Source organism: Vicia villosa, unplaced genomic scaffold, assembly GCF_029867415.1.
Source record: "Vicia villosa cultivar HV-30 ecotype Madison, WI unplaced genomic scaffold, Vvil1.0 ctg.000010F_1_1, whole genome shotgun sequence".
Taxonomy (NCBI): Eukaryota; Viridiplantae; Streptophyta; class Magnoliopsida; order Fabales; family Fabaceae; genus Vicia; species Vicia villosa.
The window spans coordinates 668,045-692,516 of NW_026704940.1; the positions used below are offsets into that span (position 1 = coordinate 668,045).

A 24,472-nucleotide genomic window follows, 5' to 3' on the forward strand; every position below is an offset into this window, starting at 1 on the left:
TAACCGGTTAACACGGGATGTAACCCGTTACTTGCAAGTGAAAATCATTTCTATGCAACAGAAAATAATTTTTGGAGTTGTTTTAACCGGTTACGCATTCACAATAACTACACAAAAGACTTGATACACTCCTGCACTTTAATATTTCATCTTCAAAATTCTATATCCTACTATAACATCCCAATTTTATTTATTAGCTATTTAATTATTGAATTATTTTATTTAATTATTATGTGGTATGATAATTATTTAATTATTTAATTTTGTGATTATGTGTTAATTGTGTTATTTGAATCATTGGGTATAATGATAGAAATAAGCTATTGGGCCTAATTAAGTGAAATAGAAGTAATAAGGGGGTGTGACTGACTAAGCCCAATAACTAAAACACTAGTTAGTAGAGAAAGACTAGGTTAGAGAATCATTTTGTGAAAAACAAGAGAAGAGAACAAGAGAAGAGAAGAAGAGAGGAAGAGAAAGAGGAGAAAAGGGGAGAAAGTGAAGAAAACCTAGAAGAAGAAGATTTAACCTAAGGTAAGGGGGAGAATCCTCATTATTGTGGGTATATATGTATGCAATGGGTAGTTGTAGGCTTATGATACTTCATCTCTCTATTTCATAATTTTCAAAATGTTAGGTTTTGTGTAGAATCCATGAAATGGTGTGATTATCATGTTTTGTGTTGTTATGTTGATAACTCATGGTAGAACTATGATTAGAAACCCTTATATGCATGATTGTAGGTCTTGAATTCTCATTATTTAGTTTCATGGGGTTTTTCCCAAATTGATGAAATTATGATGTTGTTGTGTGAAATGGAAGATGAGAATTGTGTTGAATTGGTTGTTATAACATATGTATAAATTATCAAATAAATACTACTGGTGTGTTGTGAAAATTGGGTTTTTTTGGGGTTTGAATGGGAAATTTCACAGCAGGGAAAAATGGAAAAATTTGGGTTCTGGTTCAGGGGGAACCGGGTTCCCAGAGACAGCAACTTAGGGAACTCCGGTTCCCAAATAAGGGAACCGGTTCCCCGAGTAAAAATGAAATTTTTTCTAAATCTTCAAAAAGCCATAACTTTTGACCTGGGTGTTTGTTTAACGCGCCGTTTATATCGTTAGAAAGCTAAAGCAATAAACTTTATGATGGAACTAAGTTTTTTTGCATTTGATGATTTACTAATTGTGTGGTTGTGTAAATGACATGTATTTATGTATACATATGTCGCGAATTGAAGTTATATTCATATAACATGTATTGATATTGTTTACCTTGTGTTAATTGTGATGCATGAGATTGATGAATGCTATTTGAATGCATTGTTGATGTTGTTTACATGATGAATGTATGTGGTACAATTGGTGGATAATTTAATATGTTGAATTATGGTGATATCCTTGAATAAGATTATATGGAAATTTTCTAATTGCAAATGTTTTGGTAATTGTATGAATATACGATGCCTAAATTTAGCAAATGGATATGTTGTTTTTGATGATTTTTGAGAATGACATTGATTGGCTTGTATGCTATATGTTATTTGTGATTGATAAATGCTATGTGAATGCTTTATTAATGATGTATGCTTGTTGTGCAACGTTTTGGTAGATATGTAATTTGAATTGTGTGAATTATTGTGATATGCTTGCACATGCATTCATGGGGAGATGATACTCCAATTTTGGTGGCCTTGATCCTATTCTGGAAAGAGAAGCGGTGAACTATAAGTTCATATTTGGTTGCTTTTATCCTTGTGTTGAAATAGAAGCATGGCTCTGTTCCTATGTGGATCGGAAATGGTGGACTATATGTTCATATTTAAGGGCTTTGGTCTTGTCCGGATCTGAAGCGTGACTCTGGTTCTTGAATATGGAATCGGGAGCGGTGAGCTAAATGTTCACATAGTACCACATGCATGAGTCGCATTAATTGCATGTGGAGTCACATTAATTTTGCTATGTGACATTTGGATTAATGCGTGCTTATGTGATAATTGGAGATTTGTGTTACGTGCAATAATTGTTGAACCCATTAAATTATGAAGTGTGATGAATTTGTTGGATTGTAGTGTACTATATTCATTGTACATATTAGATCTATTTGAATAATGTTCATTACGACATCGCGCAGGTTCCGATAGATAGTGTGCGTGCACGATGATTTAGCCGAGGAGCGTATCCGTTATTTTTCGTTTTGTTAGGTATTGGGTCAATGCTCTGATCATGTAACACGGAGGATATTTAAACTCATGTTTGGATGTTTGAGATATTGTTCTATCTATCTTATTTTAATATTGTATTGGATATATTATGTTAAGTGACCTTGGTGCCTATGTTTGAATTCATATGACACATTTATGATATGATATGATATTCCCATTATGTTGGTAGATGATTATAATATGGAATATAATCATTGAATTTTTTTTAGAAGTTATAATTCTGTTGCAATATGCATACTTGAGAAAATATGAAGTTCGATATGTGTTATAATTTGATCACGTGCATGTTAATTGTATGTTTATGTTTGGTTTTCAATTATATTGAAATGACATGTGGCAAGCTTTATTGTATGCATTCTATTTTACTCTATGAATATATATATATATATATATATATATATATATATGTATATTTGGGGTTTAGAAAAAGGGTGTTACATTAGTGGTATCAGAGCATGGTCGGCCAATTGGCCAGGTTATTAATGAGTTTATTCTCTTTGGCATGCGACATGTGTGTGAAGCACTATCGGTACTCGGTGTGTTTCTAGCTGTTTGCATGCAGAGGTGGGATTGAAACAAGTGGGGGAGAAGTTGTTGCTACGTGCATAATTATGCTGAGATAACTTTAAGCATAAGATAGAGGACACTATTTCAGTTGGGTAACATTGGTTTATGCTTCCATTATGATTGTCGGCTAGATGGTGCAGTGTTGTTTATGTTGTTGGCAATTTTTGAGGTCCATGAGAAGAACGATTGAGGATTTGCCAATAGTTCGTGATTTTATGGAGGTATTTCTTGAAGATGTAAGTGATTTATCGCGGGAACATGAAATGGAGTTTGTGATTGATTTAGTTCCTGGAACTAGTCCTGTATCGAAGGCTCCATATCAGATGTTGACTTTGAGTTAAAAGAGTTAAAGTCAACTTGAGGATTTACTCGAGAAGAAGTTTATTCGTATGAAGTGTCACTGTGGGGTGCGCCTGTTTTATTAGTTAAGAAGAAGGAAAATTCGACGAGGTTGTGTGTTGATTATAGACAACTGAACAAAGAGACGATTCTGAGGATTTATGATTTGATGGATTAGTTGGTGGGTGGAGGTGTGTTGAGTAAGATAGATTTGTGAAGGCTGAAGATATTCATAAGGCTTCTTTTAGAACGAGGTATGGACATTATGAGCATTCTGTAATTTCTTTTGGTGTGACTAATGTACCTAGTGTGTTAATGGAATATATGAACATAATTTTCATGAGTTTTGGATAACACGATTTCCATTTAGAACATCAAAAACATTATTCATACATCAATTTTATGAATTTCTACACAAACCCTAAGATACAAAGTTATGAGAAATTGAAATTAAGAACACCCAACACACAATGTACCCATTGCATAACATATACACCCATAATAACATATATTCTCCCCCTTACCTTAAGTGTAGATCTCTTTCTAGGGTTTGCCTCTTTCTCCTCTTCTCTTCCTCTCTTCTTCTCTTCTCTTGTTCTCTTCTCTTATTTTTCACAAAATGATTCTCTAACCTAATCTTTCTCTACTAACTAGTGTTTTAGTTATTGGGCTTAGTCTCTCACCCCCTTATTACTATTACTTCTAATAATTGGCCCCAATAGTCATTCATTCATTCATTATTCTACCAATAATTCAATTAACCCAATTAACACAATAATACACAAATAAATAAATATCATGCCACTTAATAATTAAATAATAAAATAATCATTTAAATAAATAAATAATAAAATCGGGATGTTACATAAACCGTCCTCATTTACTTTCCTTTTCATTTAATGACATTGATGATTGCTTGACATGTTAAGTGCTTACTCCTTTTGTGATTCCATATGATTGTTGTCATTGTATTTTCTGCTGGCCATGGCCATGTTTATTTTCTTTTCTACAAAGAGGTCAAGTATTATTGACAGCACCCCACAACCATCTAAAGGAAGTCATGCCTGAAGGCGATAGAGGCTTAGAGAAAACCTTTCCCCGTCAAGGCTTGGATGAAGATTCAAAGACCAATCCTAGATAGAGACTTCATATCCATCTATCTTAAAAACAAACTTAACATGTATAATATAAATTAGGGTGAATCTCCCCAAGCATGTGGAGAACAAACTCATCAAGTGACTCGAGGCCAATAAAGACTTGCTCGGATACTTCTTGTAGGAGATGTCAAGCATTGCCCCTAGTATGGTATGCCATAAACTTAACATCTGCCCTTTTGTAAAATATGTCACCTATAGAATAAACCATTAGTAACTATAAAGGCTAAGGCCTTCAAGAATAACGTGAACAAGCTCATTCAAGTGAAGATTAACTAAGAACTGAACTACATTGATAGGATGTTAAATGTTGTAATGGTCAAGAAGTCAAGTTGTAGTTGAAGCACGTGTTTTGACTATATTGATCTAAAGATAACTTGTCCTAAAGACACATATCTACTTTGCAATATAGACAAATTGGAAGACAAATCTGCCAAATACTTACTCTTGTCCCTCATGGATGCATATTTCAAATACAATTAGGTCTAAATGCAAAAGAGAGACGATAAAAAGATGACATTCATGAGAGAGCATGCCAATTACAAGTATAATGACATGTCTTTTGGTTTAAAAAATGAAGGTGCAACCTACTAGTTTATGACGAACAAGATCTTCTAGTAATAAATTTGAGACATGCTAGAAGTTTTCATAGACAATATGATAGTTAAATATGGAGAGAATCAACTACACAAAGACCACTTCACAGTTATGTTTAACCATACGTAGGATCAACATGATATTGAACTTTGAGAAATGCACATTCGAAGTCAAGATTGGCAAGTTCATCACATTCTAATTCATTAAATGAGACATTGTAGCAAATTTAGACAAGTGTGACACCATCATAAAAATGGAGACTCCCTTCACCAAAAAAAATAATATTGAAGTTGAACTGTATGTTCACCGCCTTTAACAAATTTATCATTATGGGTATATGCTTGCAGTTATTATCAAGATGATCCAAGGTGGTGAAATTTTGGATAAGCAAAATTGCATGTCAACTAAGTAGTTGTTTAATTTTGATTATGACATCACTTAATATCAACTGATATCCAATGATGTGAATATCTGTTGAAGATAGCTTAAGCGGTCGAAGATGCCCGAGATGGTTGAATAAGCTATCCTCATGAATCAAGTTATGCTCTTGAAAAAGATCAAGACACTTATATGAAGTCAACACTATGGTCAAACGAAAATCAAGTGAAGACTTCTATTTCTTGCGTTTAACCTCTCAACTCTAAATTGATGGTGTTCAACATGAAGATATCTCAAGCCTCATTAAAAATATTCAAAGCTTTTGTGTGATGCTAAAGTCAAATATAATGATGCCAAGACGCGAATCTTCAAAGTTTTGAAAGAGAGGAAGTGTGAAAGTTCACTTGGTCGTGTCTGTCCGAGTGACCAATATCTTGGAAAGACACAAAGGTATTTCAGGAATTACAATGTATAAATTACACAAACTAAAAACATTTGAGAAGTCTATCGTATTTTATTTAAATAAAATAAAAAATATTTTTATGGCCAAATCAATTGATCAAGGGGTGTCTAATGGATTGGAATATCTTTTCTAACAGAATAATTGATTAGACTATTAACCAAATCAATTAGGTCTTGCTTGGTTGAGTCTAAAATCGATTATAACAATCTCTTAATGATTGATAAGGACTATATAGCAAAACTTCCATAGTGGCCTTAACAATTAATTATTTAAGGTCTATAATTGATTAGTTTAATCGATTATGACATTGATTTGACCCATGGATTGTTTCCAAATTTATACCACACTCCTGTTTATATTTAAAGATCCTCTTTATCATTTTTCAAATCTAAAGAACTAGTTTGAATCTAACTTTCATTTCTCTCATCATTTTTTCTAAATCTCTCATTTTTGTCACATATATTTAGCCATAGTATTTTGAGAGTATTCTTTATTCTAAGTAAAGATCATTGTTCTAGGTGATGGGTAAATTGTAATTTAAGAATAATGTATTATATCTTGTGTGAATTATCCTTCCATAAGAAGTTTTATGCTTTCGAGCTAAGTCAACAAAAGCTTTTGAATTTTGGGGGGATTATCTTAGGAAGACTCTGTTTGGCTCATGTGTTTCGTCTTAAAGAAAAACCTCTCATTTGGTTTATGAAAACTAGCCAGTAAAATATCCAAAATGATTATTGAATTTAACCAGTTAAAATCTTTATCAGTTTGAGATCATCCTGGTTAAAATATCAACTTGGCTCCTGAGTTCAACCTGATAAAAGCTAAGTCGATTTGAGATTAACCAGTATAAAATCTCACTCGGTTTGTGGCCAGCTTGTTCAAAATGCCAACTCAGTTTGGAGGATATCCAAATCAAAACTTCATCTTGGTTCGAGATTATCCTTGGAAAAATCTCTATTTGATTTGGAAGATAACCACTCTAAACCTTATTCGTTGTTTGGTTGAAAGTTAGCCTTAAAATTTCATTTCCTCGCGTAAGGTGGTTCATGGGCACATCCTTCTAAAAGCTCTCAAGTTTAGTGGATATTTTCAAGAATAATTCTTGGGGATTGAAATAGGTCATTTTAGGTCGAACTTGTATAATTGTCTGGTGTACTTTTTCTCCCTTATTTCCAGTCATTTTCTTTTCTCTGTTTTTCTTTTGCTTATTTACTCGTTTGTTTTACAAAATAATTTCAAACTCTGATTTTTCAAATGATTTTATTTTAAATTAAAGTTTTTCAAACCTCCACGATTCACTACTCCCATGTATGGATTCACATGTAAAACAATATCCAGGTACGCCGAATACGCACTTCCATTATAAAAACTCTTAAGAAATGAAGTAGGAACTTAATGGACAATGGAGTTCGAAGAAGGCTTCACATAACTAAAGCACACTCTCCCTAAACCCTTAGTAGAAACAAAGATCGGTAACCTTGTGAGATAAGTAGGGACAAACAAAAGCCTAGGTTACTTCCTCTCCAATGCCTTAGTAATACTAGAAACTCGTTATCAAAAGTTGGCAATAAATTCTATAGATTATGTGATGGCATTGAAGAAGCTCTGTTGTTATTTCTTAGCCCATACACACTCTCTTAAGTCCATAAGATTATATTTCAACAATGTATGGGAAAATGAGCCTTGGTCAATAGAATCCTTAGAGTAGACTATTACTGGCCCACCTTCGTCCAGGGCACCATACAATATGTGCTGATGCGCAGTAGATTCATAAAGTACCGAGATATTAAGATAACCATTCCTATCGAGATTAATAATATGACTACTACATATCCTTCCTTCCATTAAGGCATGGATAAACTAGGTTATTCCCACACGTCCCATGACCATTAAAATTTCTTATAGTGTTTTTTTGGATACTTCACCAATTGGATTGAGGATAAAGCTTCGGTACAAGAATATGCAGTTCGCAGTCACAAATAATAGAATTCGATTCATATACAGGAACTTGAGAAAACTCTTCCAAAATTTGGGTGCCCAACACCACTAGACACAAGTAGAGCACCTTTAAACTAATGACTAGATAGAGGCCACCAACAAAGTCTTTGTGAGAAGGTTGAGACTAAGGCTATAATGGTCCATTGACAATAAAGAAGAAGAGCTTTGCCACTCGGGAGACACCATTTTGGCTGGAATATGGTATTGAGGTCGTCAACACTATCGAGGTTGGAGAGCTTAATTAGAGAACAACAACATCTCCTCCACAACGAGGAGAAATCACATGTGGTGCGAGAAAAGATGGACTTCTTATATGAAAAAATGCTTCACTTCCCTTGTTAATGTTGCCATCATATAATTTACAACATCCAAATACAATAAGAAGATAAAACTTAGGGAATTCCACCTTGACAATCTCGTCCTTCACAAAACCGACATCGGTAGATGGAATGACTAAGAGTCCCAAATTGGGAAGGATCATATGGATTATGAACGAGCACGACAAAATGAGCTTATACAATTGAGGTCTTCCATGGAAAGTTAATCCCAATGACATGGAATGCAATCAAATTTAAACGCTATAACTCCTAAGTCCTTAACATTTGAAGATTCTCTCACTTTTGACCTTCATCAGGCCAACTCATCAAAAAAATGATGTGTCACTGTTTTTTTATATTTTCCATTTAATTTTTATTCCACATGTGTATTTCAGTGTGTAAAATGACTCAAATGTCCCCAGATAAAATGAAGACATGTTTATTATATGTTCTTTATGCTAACTCTTTTGCAGGATTAAATTATATATATATATATATATATATATATATATATATATATATATATATATATATATATATATATATATATATATATATATATATATATATATATATATAAATTTGACGCGTCGAAGAAGTGGTATTTATGAGACCATTTTCACACTCATTGATCGACAAAGCAAATTAATGACACTTTGATTAACTAACACAAGTGATAATTAACTAGCATACACTGGAGGAAAAAAATCATGGGAAGGTTCTTTCCTCGAAACATTTCATGGAAGCTAAAAAACAATTGTTGTATTCATACAAAAGATCCAACTCCAAAGCCTTAAAACAACAATCCACTAAGCCTTTCAACTACAAGAAGAAAATAAAAGAAGCAAAAGGGTTGTCTTACTTCAAGCCTCACTTTACACATATCTCATGTGCACCTATTAACTAAAACATCCATATTACCTGAAAAAACACATACATGCATTTAAGTGTGCTACTTCATATCAGAACAAAATCTATAAAACATATAATCCAACAAGCTTCACCTAACATAATCATAAGTCTTTTCAAAATCTGTCTTAAAAGTGAAACAAAATTTCTGAAGTTTTTTAGTTCAATCCACTAACTCGTGAACAACAAGAGCTCCACCAACCTAGAATCTCCCTTTTAAGAAAAATTGACTGATATTATAGAATATAGATCAACTTCTCCATAACCTTAGACAACCGATAGGTCAGAATTTTGACTCCAAGCTTATAAAGCAAGCCACGAGTGAAAAAGACCGGAAATCTCCTAGATGAAAAAAATACTCCACTTTCTGGATCGTGACCACAAAATAGGAAGCAAAACTCTTAATAGAACACATGTTCAAGAACTACTACTAGTACTAAATATCTGTAATAAAAAATAATCACAAAAATAAATAAAAAAGTACCGTTTCTATTATTTTATTCCCACTTCCTGTCCCGTGTGTCAACCTACTTGGCGGTACAAATCTCGAGATAGCACTTACCAAAAAAATAAATAAGAAAAAGTGAAAAATTTAACGAGGCATTTCTTGCAGGGGAGAGAACATGGATGATGGATGTAGCTACTTTCAGTCTTTCTTTCTCTCTCTCTAAAAACCGAATAACTGATATATACAGTTACAAGAAACCCTAGCCTCTGTAGATTACTTGTATTCAACGCATCGAATTCTCTCTGTGATCCAATTTCCGTGAAATGTGCTTCGCGATCGATCATCGATGAAGCAATCTCATCGGTGGCAGAGGACTTTGCTCCTCTGTCTCCTCTCTCTCTCCGTCGTAGCTCCGGTCATTTTCGTCTCTCGCAGGCTCCAACTTGTAACTCGCGATGGTTAAACTCTTCTTCACCGAATTCTCTGTTTCAATTTTGTTTATTACATCCGTGTTTTATTGATTTTTATTTTCTAATTCATTTCAGGTCGGAGAGAGTTTCTTGATGATTTATCAAGTGTGGTAAGAATCTTGATCACTTTCTTTTCATTTTTTTACTTTTCTTAATTGCTATATAGTTTAAGACGCTTGTGATGAATCTTAGCGGCAGAAAATATTGTGAAACGTTCTGTTTTTTTATTTATTTTAAATTAGGTGTTTGATTTATTTGGAGTGTTGGTGAATTGAAATTTCTTGTGCTCTTTTGAATTTTAATAATGGTTGACATGATATGAAATTTCATGTTTAGTGATTTTAAACCTCAGCTGTCAATTGAACTTTCTACAACTTTGAATGATCTGCTTTGGAAATTGAATTGATTGTTATTTGTTTGTTGCAGAAATATAGAACAGATCCTTTAAAGTTAAATGCTGTAGAACAGGTAATGCAATAATTTGATAGTCAATTTACGCTGACGTGTGTTAAATACTTAAAAATATTTCTTGTTTTCACTCTACTGATTTGGAGAATTAATACATCTAAATTTGGCTTGTGATTTGGTCATTTGGACCCTTTTATGCAATTCAGGAAGACTCGGAAGAATTAGAAGAGCCAAAACAAGTTGTTTATAAAGAAAATGATTTTGGTTCCAAGAATAGCAATGATTCGGAAAAAAATAATGATTATGAGGACTCGGAAGATTTAGAAGAGCCAAAGCAAGTTGTTTATAAAGAAAATGATTTTGGTTCCAAGAATAGCACTGATTCAGAAAAAAATAATGATTATGAGGACTCGGAAGAATTAGAAGAGTCAAGGAAAGTTGTTTATAAAGAAAATGATTTTGGTTCCAAGAATAGCGACGATTTGGAAAAAAATAATGAATCTGAGGACTTGAGAATTGAGGGATCCAGAAATAATTACTTGGAAAAAAAAGGTTTGCATCCCTCAGTGCACTTCTTAACTTGTACGGTCAACATAATCCCTCTGAAATATGCCACACCGTTGTTACTGGCTAAAATTTTAATTGTAACTAATTTTTAGAATTCGACCATGATGATGATGAAACACAAGACCAGGAAGCTCAGCAGAAAGGATTGTCCTCCACATATGAAGATCAGGTTTGGACTAACTCTTTTTGAAATTTTGGCATTATAAACTTGGAGCTGCATGATTGCTATTTTTCCTGTTCTAAAAGTTAAAGTTAAACATGAAATTATATAGAAATTAAACATGAAGAGCTATGTTAAGATATAATCTTCTTGTCTGTCTATATCACTTCATTTCAAAGTTTAATTATATAGAAAATGTTTTCGAGTTAAAGTTTGAACCCTCTCCTTTGGAAATTGAGTTTATTGTTATTTGTTTGTAGCAGAAATATAGAATAGATCCTTTAAGATTAAATACTATAGAATGGATAATGCAATATTTGATTATAGTTTACACCATTGTATGCTAAATACTTAGAAATCTTTATTGTTTTCCTTAATTGACTTGGAGAATCAATCCATCTAAACTTTGCTTGTGATTTGGGCCCTTTTATGCAATTTAGGAAGACTCGGAAGAATTAGAAGAGCCAAAGCAAGTTGTTTATAAAGAAAATGATTTTGGTTCCAAAAATAGTGACGATTTGGAAAAAAATAATGATTCTGAGGACTCCAGAATTGAGGGGTCCAGAAATAATTACTTGAAAAAAAAAGGTTTGTATCCCTCCGTGCATTTCTTAATTTGTATGGTCAACGTAATGCCACTGAAATATACTCAACACTGTTGTTACTTGCTAAAATTTTAATTGTAATCAACTTTCAGAATTCGATCATGATGATGAAACACAAGACCGGGAAGCTCAGCAGAAAGAATTGTCCTCCACGGATGGAGATCAGGTTTGGACTAATTCTTTTTGAAATTTTTTGGCATTATAAATTTGGGGCTGCTTGATTGCTATTTTCCTATTCTAAAAGTTTAAGTTAAACATGAATTGTCCCTTAGGCTTTGTATGTGAGTTTGGAGGGGAAGGGAGGGGAGAGTTTTGGAAAATAGGAAGGATTGAGTGAAAAGAATAGAAAGGTTTTGGGTAGCGGGTTTTGGAGGATTTGATTTTATTCATAACACCAAAAACCTTCTAAAATGGGGGAAGTAAAAAATTATATTGAAGGATGGTTTTGGAGGACTTACATAAATTTTCCAAATATCTTTTAAGTTGTTATAGTATTCTGAAAATTAAAAATATAGTAATGATAATGACTCTTTTATCATTCTAAATAAAAACATTTTTTCAAAAAAAGTCAAATATTTTCCTATATTTTTTTAAAATTTCGTTTTCGGAAGCCTTTCCCTCCCCTCCAAACTCGCAAACAAAGCCTAAAGGAAGTTGCAGAGCTATGTTAAGATATAATCTTTTTGTCTGTCAGTATCACTTCATTTCTTTAAAGCTTAATAGCAAATGTTTTCGAGTTAAAGTTTGAACGCTCTCCTCTGGACATTGAGTTGATTGTTATTTGTTTGTTGCAGAAATATAAAATAGATCCTTAAAGATTAAATGCTATAGTATAGAACGGATAATGCAATATTTGATTATGGTTTACGCCATCGTGTGCTAAATACTTAGAAATCTTTCTTGTTTCCTGAATTGATTTGGAGAATAAATACATCTAAACTTTGTTTGTGATTTGGGCCCTTTTTTGCAATTCAGGAAGACTCGGAAGAATTAGAAGAGGCCAAGCAAGTTGGTTATAAAGAAAATGATTTTGGTTCCACTGTTAGAGACCCTTCGGAAAAAAATATTGATCCTGAGGAGTCTAGAATTAAGGGGTCCAGAAATAATTTTTTGGAAAAGAAAGGTTTGCATCCCTTCTTGAACTTCTTAATTTGTTTGGTCAATATAATGCCACTGAAATGCCCAATACCATTGTTTTTGGCAATTTTTTTTTAATTATAATCAACTTTCAGAATTTGACCATGATGAAACAAAAGACCAAGAAGCTCAGCAAAAAGGATTATCCTCCACGGGCAGAGATCAGGTTAGGACTATTTAATTCTTTTGAATTTCCTTTATTATAAACTAGAGACTGCATGATTGCTATTTTCCTGTTCTAAAAGTCAAAGTTTAACACGAAGTTGCTAACTAGAGGAAGTTGCAGCGCTATGTTAAGAAATGGAGGAATCCATTATGAGAGGTATGAGCGCATAAAGTAGATAGTTGATCTCTCCAAGTGGATCCCACCATCATTAAATTTTCCAAATCCCACTGTATCTATCTCTCTCCAAATGGAACTCTCTAAATCTATTGAGAAATGGAGAGATCCTAGCCCGCATTTAGTGACACTGACAGTTAATGACCATTATGTCAATATCAAAGCTTATCTTATATTTTGGACATAAATTTCTCCGGCCATGTAAATGCTATTCCTAATAAGAAATTGGATCTTAGACTTGGACTTTTTTGCTTGACCTCCTATAGATTGCACTTATTATACAGTTTCTTTGTGCTAATATCATGAGGATTCAGGTTTACTTAGCTGCTCTTTAACTTGTGGCACTGTAGAAAGGAATGCTTTATTACTTGCTGATGTTATAATTTAAATTTAAAGTTATCAAAAAGCATAACCTCATGTTAATGTTATCAAAAATATTAGAGTAGAGTATTGTGTTGTATTGTGGACTGCCACCTGTCCTTTGTATTTCCCTATTACCTGCTATTGCAGGTCACCTGTTACTAGTATATAAGTAACAGGTGCCTCTCTCTATCATGTAATGAAAATCATAATAACAGATTTCTAACAGAATCAGTTACAGCACCATGAAGTGCTTCTCTCTCTACTCTCTTTCTCTTTCTAACATGGTAAAAAGCATAACCTCATGTTAATGTTATCAAAAAGCATAACCTCATATTGGTTTCATTCTGAGATTTTGTTGGCCAATCAACTTGAGATTGATAATTGATTCCTTTGATTGCTCTCCATTTTGCTTGAACACTTTCAAACCTGAATTCATCCTTAGTGATTGGTTTTACCTATGCCTAATGGCTAGCTAAGTGGGAAGGTCTAGACTTTGAAGGAGTTTTACAAATCAGTAATCTGTGAGGTTTACTATGCACCTAGCTTGAAACTTATGATTTAGTCAGAGGATTGGAGTTTCTGGTCTGTTTCTAAAGGGATCGGTTTTTATAATTGAAGCCACTCTAGTTTTATTGGAGACTTTAAAAAGGTCTTATTGGTTACATTTGTGGCTTATATATCAACGTCCAGATGCGAGCTGATCTGCTATTGACTATTGTAGTAATTTGAAACAGATCAAGGATATAATATAAATGACGCATGTGTTATCACACATGTTATTTACGTATTCTATTTCTAAAAACACTAGTTTGTTTTCCTTTGTATCACTTCTTCTGGTCCTATATATCAGAAAAAATGTAAATCATTAAGGCCAAGGAACTTCACTTAATGTTTTGATTATGAAAGTTTATTATAATATAATCCTGACATTGAATGTTTTTACACCAACTCATGGAGAATAATTGTATTTCTTGTAAAAATAGCAAATATATCAAAGTAATTTCAACAATTAATATATCTTAAAATTTGATACTTTTCTTATAATAAGAACAATAAACTCCCAACTTTTTCTTATACATGAGACTAGAGGTTGTATTTGTTTTGCATCTCCATTCTTTTATCCAGACACATATATTTTTTTACTTGGCAGGGAACTGGATTATATTATATACAGAGAAATAATAATGATTGTAGATGGAAAACTTTCGCTGTGTGTATACATGTTCAATGTATAATTGCAAAATATATTGTGGAGAAACTTATTCATGTAATTAACTTTAACCTTTTGAAATTGCTTTTATTTTCAGAAGAAATTTAATACAACAGTTATGGACAATCGGAATATACAAACTCCCTTTCAAAGAAAGAAAGTTGAGAATATTATTAAAGTTACTGAAAAGCAATCTGGTATGACAGTAAGCCGACATCATCAGATTTCACGCCGTCAGTCTCGCAAAGTGACAAATCAGACAGTTATGGAGATTAAGGATCAAATTATCAGAGCCAGAGCATACTTGGGATTGTCTCCACCAAGCAGCACCTCACACTTGGTGAAGGAGTTGAAGATGCGAATTAGAGAGATGGAACATGCTGTTGGAGAAGCTACCAAAGATTCTGATCTTTCAAGGAGGTAAGTATTCTCAGTAATTCTGTGACTTGCATTTTCTTCAGCAATTATTACTTTTATCTGCTAAACACAATGTGATTGTCTGTAGAGAAAACCAATGCTCGGATTCTGTAAATTATAAAACCTTGTTTTTCCTCCTCTCCACTACTATCAATTTTCTTAGCTGACTCCCAGTATGTTTAAATTTGCTTCTATTAGTTTCGTCATATCCCCCCTGCTGATAAAAGCAAATCAAATGTACATACTTCAGTAAAAGAAATTAGAATTGGAGCAATAAAAGCAGTTTTTTCTCAAAAGTTCAACAAATTCCAATCTTCGAAAATATTACATCGTCTTTCAGTATAAAATTAATGATAGAGAGAACATTTGTGCAGACTTTAGGAGACATAAGTTGTTAAAAAAAACAAGAATATTTTCAATCTGAAAACAAGTGAAGTTCACAGTGCTTTGCAGAAAATGAAACGCATGGAGGGTTCACTGTCTAAAGCCAACCGTGCTTTCCCAAACTGCGCTGCTATGGCTGCTAAGCTCCGTGCGATGCATGATAACGCTGAAGAACAAGTTCGTTCTCATCAACACGAAGTAACCCATCTTGTTTATCTTGCTGCTAGGACCACCCCTAAAGGTCTTCACTGTCTTTCTATGCAACTAACTGCTGATTACTTTTCCCTGAGACCTGAGGATAGAAAGCTGCCAAATGAAAATAAGATTCATGATCCGGAACTTTATCATTATGCTGTCTTCTCTGACAATGTTCTGGCATGTGGAGTGGTTGTTAACTCAACCGTGTCTAATTCCAAGGTAAATATTGATAATGTTTAAAAAATTATTTAGCATTTATTGCTTTTTTTATTCATTTGTTCTGTGCAAATTCAATGTTAGTAAAGATATGGACCTCTAGTTCTGCAAATTAGGATTAACTACGCAGATTAGGATTAAGTATGCTGATTATAATTTATTATTTAATTTACTTTTAATAAGTTAGCATAACAAAAAATTTAAATTTGAATTTCAGTATTTTTAGGATAATATTTAGGATTAGAACAAATCTTTTTCTATTAAATAGAATATTATCATTTAAATTTGAATGACAGTAAGTTTAGGAAAGAGTTATTAATCTAGTCTAATCAGGACTCTTCTTCTACTAAGCCTATTTAAAGGCACTATGATTGGGAATAAAAATTATAAATATTTATTATAAAAAAACTTGTGAATTTAAGAATAGACTCTGTCAAGAACAAGTTTGCTTTTGCCTTCACCATAGGCCCTGACTATAATAATTTGGTATCACGGGCCAACTTGGATGACGCAAATTTAGCATCAATCATGAAGAATTTCATGGAACAAATGACTTCTAGACAGACTGCGCTAGAAGAACATATAGCTAAGATCTCCATCATAATTCAAAGAGCCAATAAAGGTTTCACAAAAGACAATTGAGGAGATGCAAGAACCCATGAACTTTAACAATAAGGGGACTTATTTACTTCTGAGCTGATCGATGAATTGAGAATAGACATTGAACTTTAACAACCACAAAATCTCGGAGTTGCTATGAATATGGCTCGAGCATTTGAACACAAACTGAAGTGCTCACAAGGAATGCTAACAACACAAGATAATATTAGTTGAACCTTTAGAAATGGTTGTGCTATTTCAAACGAGAAAGGTAACGTACCCCAAGTGTTAATTGACAAGGCCTTACCTATCCCCAAAGGAGCTCTTTGCAATAGAATTAATAGAGGAATTAGAGAGTTGTTAATCAAGTGGGCACGATATACTCTAGACGATGAAACACGAGAACTTTTTGACCAGTTTCACAAGACTTATCCCGAATTTGAGCTTGAGGACACACTCAATGCCTAGAGGGGAAGTGGACCTCTAGTTCTGCTGATTAAGATTAATTATGCTGATTGGGATTTATTATTTATTTACTTTTACTAAGTTAGCATAATAGAATTTTATATTTGAGTTTATATGAAAGTAAGTTTAGGGAAAAGTTAGTTGTTAACCTTTTTTAATTAGGACAATTCTTCTTGTAAGCCTATTTAAAGGCATTATATAACAACAACAACAACTAAGCCTTATCCCACTAAGCGGGGTCGGCTACATTGATCATTTGAAGGCATTATGATTTAGAATAAAAATGATTAATTATTGTAAAACAAAAGTGTTTCCACAGGAATTTGTTCCTTGTATTAATTTAAGGTATTTTATGACTAGTGAAGTGTAATTATTCTTCTAATCTAATGCATTCTCAAAAGTGTAATTCATAGGGGAATTTGTTCCTTGTATTAGTTTAAGGTATTTTAAGAATTCCATCATTAAATATAGCGAATTTCATTAAATTTCCATATATTTGAAACCAACTAATACGAATATTTTTTTTTTTTTACTTGTATTCAAGACCATACGGAGTAATCTCTAGTTTTGACATTTTACACCTTTCTCAATTTCTCTATTGCTCCTAAAGAACTGTTTTGTAACTATTGTTATTTTTTTGTTTCTGATAACATCACATACACAGTTAAATAATGAAGAAAACATAACTTTCCAGTGAGGATGAACTCTTCTACATTGTTAGTCTTCTTAGAAATTTATAGAAGTGCCTAAGTTTTAGCCAATACATAAAACACAATGAGATAGGAAAGCTATATGATATCTCTCTCCTTAAGATTTAAAAAAAAAACTAAAGTATTAAGTTTGTATAATATAATGGCAATAAAATTTGACAACGACTTTTAAATTGCAGGAACAGGAAAAACTGGTTTTACACATAGTGACCAATTCACTCAACTTTCCTTCATTCTCAATGTGGTTCTTATTAAACCCTCCTGGGAATGCCTCCGTCCACATACAGAACATAGACAATTTTGAGTGGTTGTCCAAGTACAATACATTCAAGAAACAAAATGCCAGTGATCCAAGATATACTTCTGAATTGAACTACCTTCGGTTCTACCTGCCAGATATCTTCCCCACTCTAAATAAGATTTTGCTCTTTGATCATGATGTGGTGGTGCAACAAGATCTCAGCACGCTATGGAATATTAACATGAATGAAAAAGTAATCGCAGGAGTTGGGACTTGCCAGGAAGGTGAAACTTCATTTCGCAGGATGGATATGTTCATAAACTTCTCAAATCCATACATTGCAAAGAGGTTTGATGTCAATGCTTGTACATGGGCATTCGGGATGAACTTGTTTGATTTGCAGCAGTGGAGGAGGCATAATTTGACTGGTGTATATCACAAATATTTGCAAAAGGTATGCATACAAAAATATATATTTCGTTACATGCTTCTAGTTACTTTCTTTGTTTGGTCTATCTATTTTACACCCCTCTCCAAAATCTCTCGGTTGCTCCTTGTATTGGTTTAGTAATTTAGAATTAAAACAATTCTTTTATTGCTTTATTTTACACCACTCCCCAAAATCTCTCTGTTGTTCCTTGTATTGGTTTAGTAATTTAGAATTAAAACAATTTTTTTATTGCTTTCACTGTTCATTGTAAAAGAATAAAAACAAGGTGGCTTTTCTGTAATTAAAATTAAAAAATAAGAAATGAAAATAGAAAAAAAATCTCTGAATCCGAATAACAATCCCTTAGATTTGTTTTCCAAAACTATGTTTTTTTATTTCTAATTGTGGTGCTTGATTTCAATGAGGAATGTGTCAAAGTTAATGTTTAAATTGCATAAGATGGAGCAGAAATGCATTTTTTTTATTCCGATGCAATGATAATCTGATATGATTTTCTCTGGGTAATTAATTGCAGGGTTCCAACATGCCATTGTTTAGCACCGGCAGTCTGCCATTAGGCTGGCTCACCTTTTATAACAAAACGATGGTTTTGGACAGACGGTGGCACATTGTTGGTCTTGGTTATGACTCGGACATTGACACAAAAAAGATTGAGCAAGCTGCTGTTATCCACTTTGATGGAATTAAGAAGCCATGGATGGATATTGGGTATGCAAGATACAAGAGTTATTGGTCCAAATTTATCAAGTTTGACCTCCCTCTTTTGCAACGTTGCAATATCCAGGCGTAGCCCAACATCTAAAATGATTCTACCTGGCAGGTGTTGATTGACTAGTTTGCTGCTGGCACATTTATGGATTACCTGCTTTAGTCGATTCTTTCTTGTTCTTGGAAATTTTTCTTGTAAAGCCCTTTGTAGCTCACAGAATTTTTACATATATTCTTTTAGAAAATTAGTTATTTGTAGTGATATAAAGATAAAATAAGACTTGTAATAGACATGTTAGCTGTTTGGAGATGCCATTTGTTGTGTAAATGCCATAGTTTATTGGTTGTGAAATATCGCGGAGACTAGAAGTTGAAGATATGTTTTACCCTGGAGGACAGATTTACATAATTATTGAAATTACTGCTTTCATTTCAATTGTTGAGTCAATGATGCTTGGTGCTCGTTTATCCTGTTGCATGAGGCTAGAAAGCAGTGGGAATTCAAGTATTATTCGTGCAATGTTAATTTTTAGGAATACATTTTCTTAATGTAATTTATGTAGGAATACTGTTAACATCATATTATTTTTACAAAATTTCAAACCAATTTACTATGTAAAATTAATTACTGGAATTAAATTTACTTATAATTGATTAGAGAGTGTATTATTAAACATGTCATCTGTGGAGAATGATATGTGGTGTTCTGGAATTTACTGTTTAATATCTTCTAGTTATGGTTGGGGATTCAGGAGTGATAGGGAAGCAATGGTTGTGCAAGGAAGTGTTGGGCAGTAAACCAAACTGATCGTATGACACGTGGATAAACTTAATTGGATATCTGTAGATATGGATATCTTTAAACGTGTTTTCATTTTTCAATCTATCCACTGTGTGGTGCATAGACTGACACACTTTCCCATTTGTATGAAATAAACTAGATTGTGAAGAAAAGTTGGCTTCCTATACTTGGAAACCTTAATCGATATTGAAGAAAAATGGCAACAATTATTGCTGGCACCTCAACTTCTTCAATCATCCGCACAGGTCTTGTGCACAAGCAACCTCTTGGAGTCTCATTCCATACCGTTGTTGGTAAGTTTCTTTATCCTCAATTAACTAATATTTCTAGTGAATCAACCCGTTTATACCAAAATTAATTCTATAGGGTTGCCATCCATGGCTAAGGTTGGAAGAGTGAGGTGTTCCATTGAAGGAAAGCCTGATGTGCAAGAAAGCAGCTCAAACATAGGAATGGGAGCATCCCTGATGGCAGCTATCTCTGCTGCAACCTTATCAAGCCCGGCAGCCATGGCTTTGGTAGATGAGAGAATGAGCACTGAAGGAACCGGGCTTCCCTTTGGGCTCAGCAATAATCTTCTTGGTTGGATCTTGTTTGGTGTCTTCGGTCTTATTTGGACTTTCTATTTTATCTATGCTTCCTCCCTTGACGAGGATGACGATTCTGGATTGTCTCTGTAAAACCCCAAAGGATCTGCACTGTAGAAGTTGTACAGTCCAATCCTTTTTTTGTTGTATTAAAAAGCTACTTTATTATTCATTCTAAATTTCTACTTAGAGTAAATCACACTTATCTAAACACAAGTAAACACAAGTAGAACTATGTTGCAGTTTAATTTGAAAAGCACCTGTGTGATGTCGAAAAAAAATATATCCACTGCAATTATTATATGCTTGAGTGACAATCTACTTAGCAAAATCTCTTGGAAACCAAATTTTATTCTAAGATGCAGTGCACATTTGAAATCATGTAAAGTGTAAACACAATCTTGGTCCCAAGACATGGGAATTAAGACACTGTTGTGCAGCAAGCCTGTTCAATTTTAAAAACAGAACGAATATTTGTATTTCTCCAGTGGAACTTTTGGCAAATTTTAGGGGTGTGTATGGTTGGTTATTTTCAAAAACCAAATCATAACTATTTTAAAACCATTTAAATGGTTTGGATTTATAACCATAACCACATTTTAATTAAAACTGGTTATAAATTTGGTTATGATTATATAACCGGTTTTTTAAAAAAAATCCAGTTTTGAAAATTATTTTTTCTGAAAATATTTTTTTTCAAAAAAAAATAAAATTTTGAGAATTAAAATATTTGGATTTGGATAATAACCGGATTATAACCGAATCCAAAATAATTTAACCGGTTAATAACCATTTAATTATATCCGGATTATATGAATGGATAACCAAACCATTAATAACTAAACCGGTTAATAACCATTCAATTATATTCCGGATATTTAAAAGTGGTTTAGGTTTGGTTATGGATTTGGATATCAAAACCAGATATTTTGCACACCCCTAGCAAATTTTGATGAAAATCTTTCTTTGCATTTATATTATATTTTTCATATCAATATATAAGTTAAGTTAATTAGTTAGGAAGTTGTCATAGCAAACACTACCAAGCATTTTAAAAGTTCATTTAGACATGTTTACCATTTGGAAACATAATCTTGGTCCCAAGACATGCCAAGACATGGGAATTAAGACATTGTTGTCAGAAAGCAAGTTCTTGAAAGATCTTCTCGGCAAGGAAAATATGGTCTCTGCTAAAAGTATTGCCTCATCTATGGCATCTAGCATTAAACTGCCAAAGATAGGTTGAGACAATGTTCTTGATCCAACAAATTTTAGGTCTATTATAGGGGCCTTACAATATGAACTATAACTATACGCCTTACAATATGAACTATAACTATACCTAAAATTTTGGTGATACATGGATTAAATCCTGCGTTTGCTCTAGTTCTTTTTCTGTCCTCGTAAATGGAAGTCCGACCAAGGATTTCCAAGCCTCAAGAGGTCTTCGACAAGGGGATCGTCTCTCTCAATTTATTTTCATCATCGTTACAGGCAGCTTTACAACCTTTTTTCTTATTGGATAACCTCATATTTGATCTTCAACAGTTTGCGGATGACACTTTTATTCTAAGTCAATTTCATAGGAAAATATCACGATGCTCAAAGTGATTTTACGTGGTTACGAAATGGTTTCAAGTTCAAGAATAAATTTTCACAAAATAGGAGCTTGAGCTTCAACATTGACTCGACTTTTCTGGAGGCTGCTTCTGATTTCTTAGCTTATTCAATTTCTTATCTGCCTATCAATTTGTTAGGAATTCCTTTAGGCGTCAATCCTAGAAGGCGTAGTGCTTGGTTTCGATTCTTGACAAATTCTCGTCTTTCATCTTCGAAGAGCAAGTTCATTTCCTATGGTGGTCGAATAGTTCTTTTAAATGTTGTACTCAACTTAATTCCGCTCTATTTCTTCTCCTTCTACAAGGCACCTAAGGTGGTGATTAGTGGGATAATTAAGATTTAGATTGTCTTTCTTTGGAAAGGTGTTGAAAGTAAGAGACAAATAAATTATGTATCTTGGTCTTCGATGTGTAAATCCAAAAATGATGAGGGATAGGAAATAAAGCACTATGGAACTTTTAACGTAACTTTGCTCAGTAAGTTGATTTGGAATATTGTGAATAAATAGAACTTCCCTTGGGTTCATATCTTGTGTTTTAAGTACAGAGATATAAAAATACAACTGCTCGATTCCTCTATTCCTGTGGCTAAACATTCCTCATTGTGGTGGCGATACATTAGAAGTATTGTGACTGAATCGGGTTCAAATTATGGTTGGTCTAAAAGCAGTATTTCTTGTAAAATTGGTGCAAGTTTGGATATTGATTTTTGGCGGTCTAGATGGATGAGCCACCAACCTATCAGAGAGATCTATCCAACTTTATTTGAATCTTGTTGCGATCAAAAGATGACTGGTCTTGGAACTTACAAATTACCACAAACTTTTCTGCAGAAACCGATTCGCATCTGGAGGAACTTTTGGCATTGTTGTCATTCTTCTCTCATGATCCGCTTCTGGAAGATTCGGTTGATAGGTGGAGAGATGCGCCTGGTTTTTGACAAAATCAGCCTACAAAACATTGGTTAATTTTTCGGTTTTGGATTTTTCAATTGACGTAATGCAGTCTGCTGCCTTAGCACTTGCCTGGAGTTCTTCTATCCAAGTAACATTAAATTCTTCGCTTGGAGGTTGCTAATGAGATGGCTCCCAACACGGGACGAATTGTCAATTAGAGATTGTTGGTAGTGTATTTGTCGATAGTTGATAAAATATAGTTTTAGAGAATTGTTTAGAAAAAACATTATGTTATTGATTTCTTGGATGATGAATTACAAGATACCAATTGCCTATTTATAGGCTTAAGTCACCAACCTCTCAATGGTGGTGAATATCTACATTATTTTAGTTTTTTTTAGAATTCTCATGATAGATTAGTATCATGATAGTTCTAGGTTCTTCTATATTTTTCCTACACTTATAATTCTAGATTCTTCTACCATATTCATACATATTATAGTTCTAGGATATTCTACCATTTTCATACATATTATACTTAAGAATATTCTAGAAATTTATAGCAATTTTAACAAATATATTCTCTTTGGTGCGCAGAATCTTGTTTGTCCGCTTTCTCTTATGCCTCTGGATCAAGACACAATGACACACATGCTTGATTTCTTTAACTGCTTGGCAAGTATTTTAAAGAAAAAATTTCGTCTTTTAATTTAATTGTCGGTTGTTTGGTCTATTTGGTTGACAAGAAATGATGCTCTCTTTAAAGGGAGCCAAATAGCTGTATCTGATATCGTTTTTCTAACTAAGAAACTAACTTGGGAGTGGTTAGGTGTAATGTTGTTGAGGCCTTTAGATTTTGAGTTGGAAGATTGGTTTAAAAATTCTTTCACCTATTTCCATTAATTTTATTTTTAAGTGTTCATCTTCTTCTCTTTATATAAGGGCTGAGTAACATAGTACTCAATTTCAATACAACTTTGCTTATAAAAAAATTATAAAAAAAACTCTACAGTCACTTATCGTAGAGAATTCAAATTCCTAATTTCATCAAACTTTTTTTAGAAAAATGCTTAACGTCATGAGCATTAGCATCACGAAAGCAATGTCAATGAAAATGTGTCAAATCTGAAAAAATTAGATGATATAATTTCTGAGTAAACGGTGACATTATTTCAAAAGATACATTTGGAATTATGATATTTAGTTGCGTGACTAAGACAAAGTACAATGGTTATATTTGCAAAATAGTTTAAAAAAAAAAAGAAAAAACTAACCTGTGCCCCAATAAAATATTTATAGAAATATTTTTTTAGAACACGTGCATCCAATGTATTGAAACTTTAAATATGACTTTATTGCATTTAATTATAATACTTGTGATTTTACATTACCAATACAATTTTATATTACCATGATGAGGGCACTGGTTAACATTTCCTTTTAAAAAGTTTCGGTTCAATAAAATTTCGGTTCAATCCACTCCCTAATATATCAAGCTAGTATTACTGATTTTTATATCACAAG

The 24,472-nt window shown here is 33.1% G+C and overlaps 2 protein-coding genes across 2 annotated transcripts; both read left to right on the forward strand.

Moving 5' to 3' along the window:
* Nucleotides 1-9,409: 9,409 nt before the first annotated feature.
* Nucleotides 9,410-19,480, forward strand: LOC131621683 (probable galacturonosyltransferase 6). Its single transcript, XM_058892714.1, has 13 exons — nt 9,410-9,852; nt 9,940-9,974; nt 10,291-10,332; nt 10,479-10,824; nt 10,932-11,008; nt 11,440-11,587; nt 11,697-11,770; nt 12,580-12,727; nt 12,837-12,907; nt 14,752-15,074; nt 15,515-15,872; nt 17,824-18,339; nt 18,851-19,480. The coding sequence occupies exons 1-13, from the start codon at nt 9,741-9,743 to the stop codon at nt 19,124-19,126; spliced, it is 2,526 nt and encodes an 841-aa protein (XP_058748697.1). The 5' UTR covers nt 9,410-9,740; the 3' UTR covers nt 19,127-19,480.
* A 444-nt stretch (nt 19,481-19,924) lies between these two features.
* LOC131621684 (photosystem II reaction center W protein, chloroplastic-like) lies at nt 19,925-20,605 on the forward strand. The gene is made up of 2 exons (XM_058892715.1): nt 19,925-20,139; nt 20,213-20,605. The coding sequence occupies exons 1-2, from the start codon at nt 20,043-20,045 to the stop codon at nt 20,524-20,526; spliced, it is 411 nt and encodes a 136-aa protein (XP_058748698.1). The 5' UTR covers nt 19,925-20,042; the 3' UTR covers nt 20,527-20,605.
* Nucleotides 20,606-24,472: the final 3,867 nt, after the last annotated feature.

What these genes read in the sequence shown, in the direction of transcription:
- LOC131621683 (XM_058892714.1), top strand. Translation starts at nt 9,741, where the DNA reads ATGAAGCAATCTCATCGGTGGCAGAGGACTTTGCTCCTCTGTCTCCTC. An exon ending in CCTCCACATATGAAGATCAG is followed by an intron (nt 11,009 to 11,439) that starts GTTTGGACTAAC and finishes TATGCAATTTAG; the next exon opens with GAAGACTCGGAAGAATTAGA. An exon ending in CCTCCACGGGCAGAGATCAG is followed by an intron (nt 12,908 to 14,751) that starts GTTAGGACTATT and finishes TTTTATTTTCAG; the next exon opens with AAGAAATTTAATACAACAGT.
- LOC131621684 (XM_058892715.1), top strand. Translation starts at nt 20,043, where the DNA reads ATGGCAACAATTATTGCTGGCACCTCAACTTCTTCAATCATCCGCACA. An exon ending in CTCATTCCATACCGTTGTTG is followed by an intron (nt 20,140 to 20,212) that starts GTAAGTTTCTTT and finishes TTAATTCTATAG; the next exon opens with GGTTGCCATCCATGGCTAAG.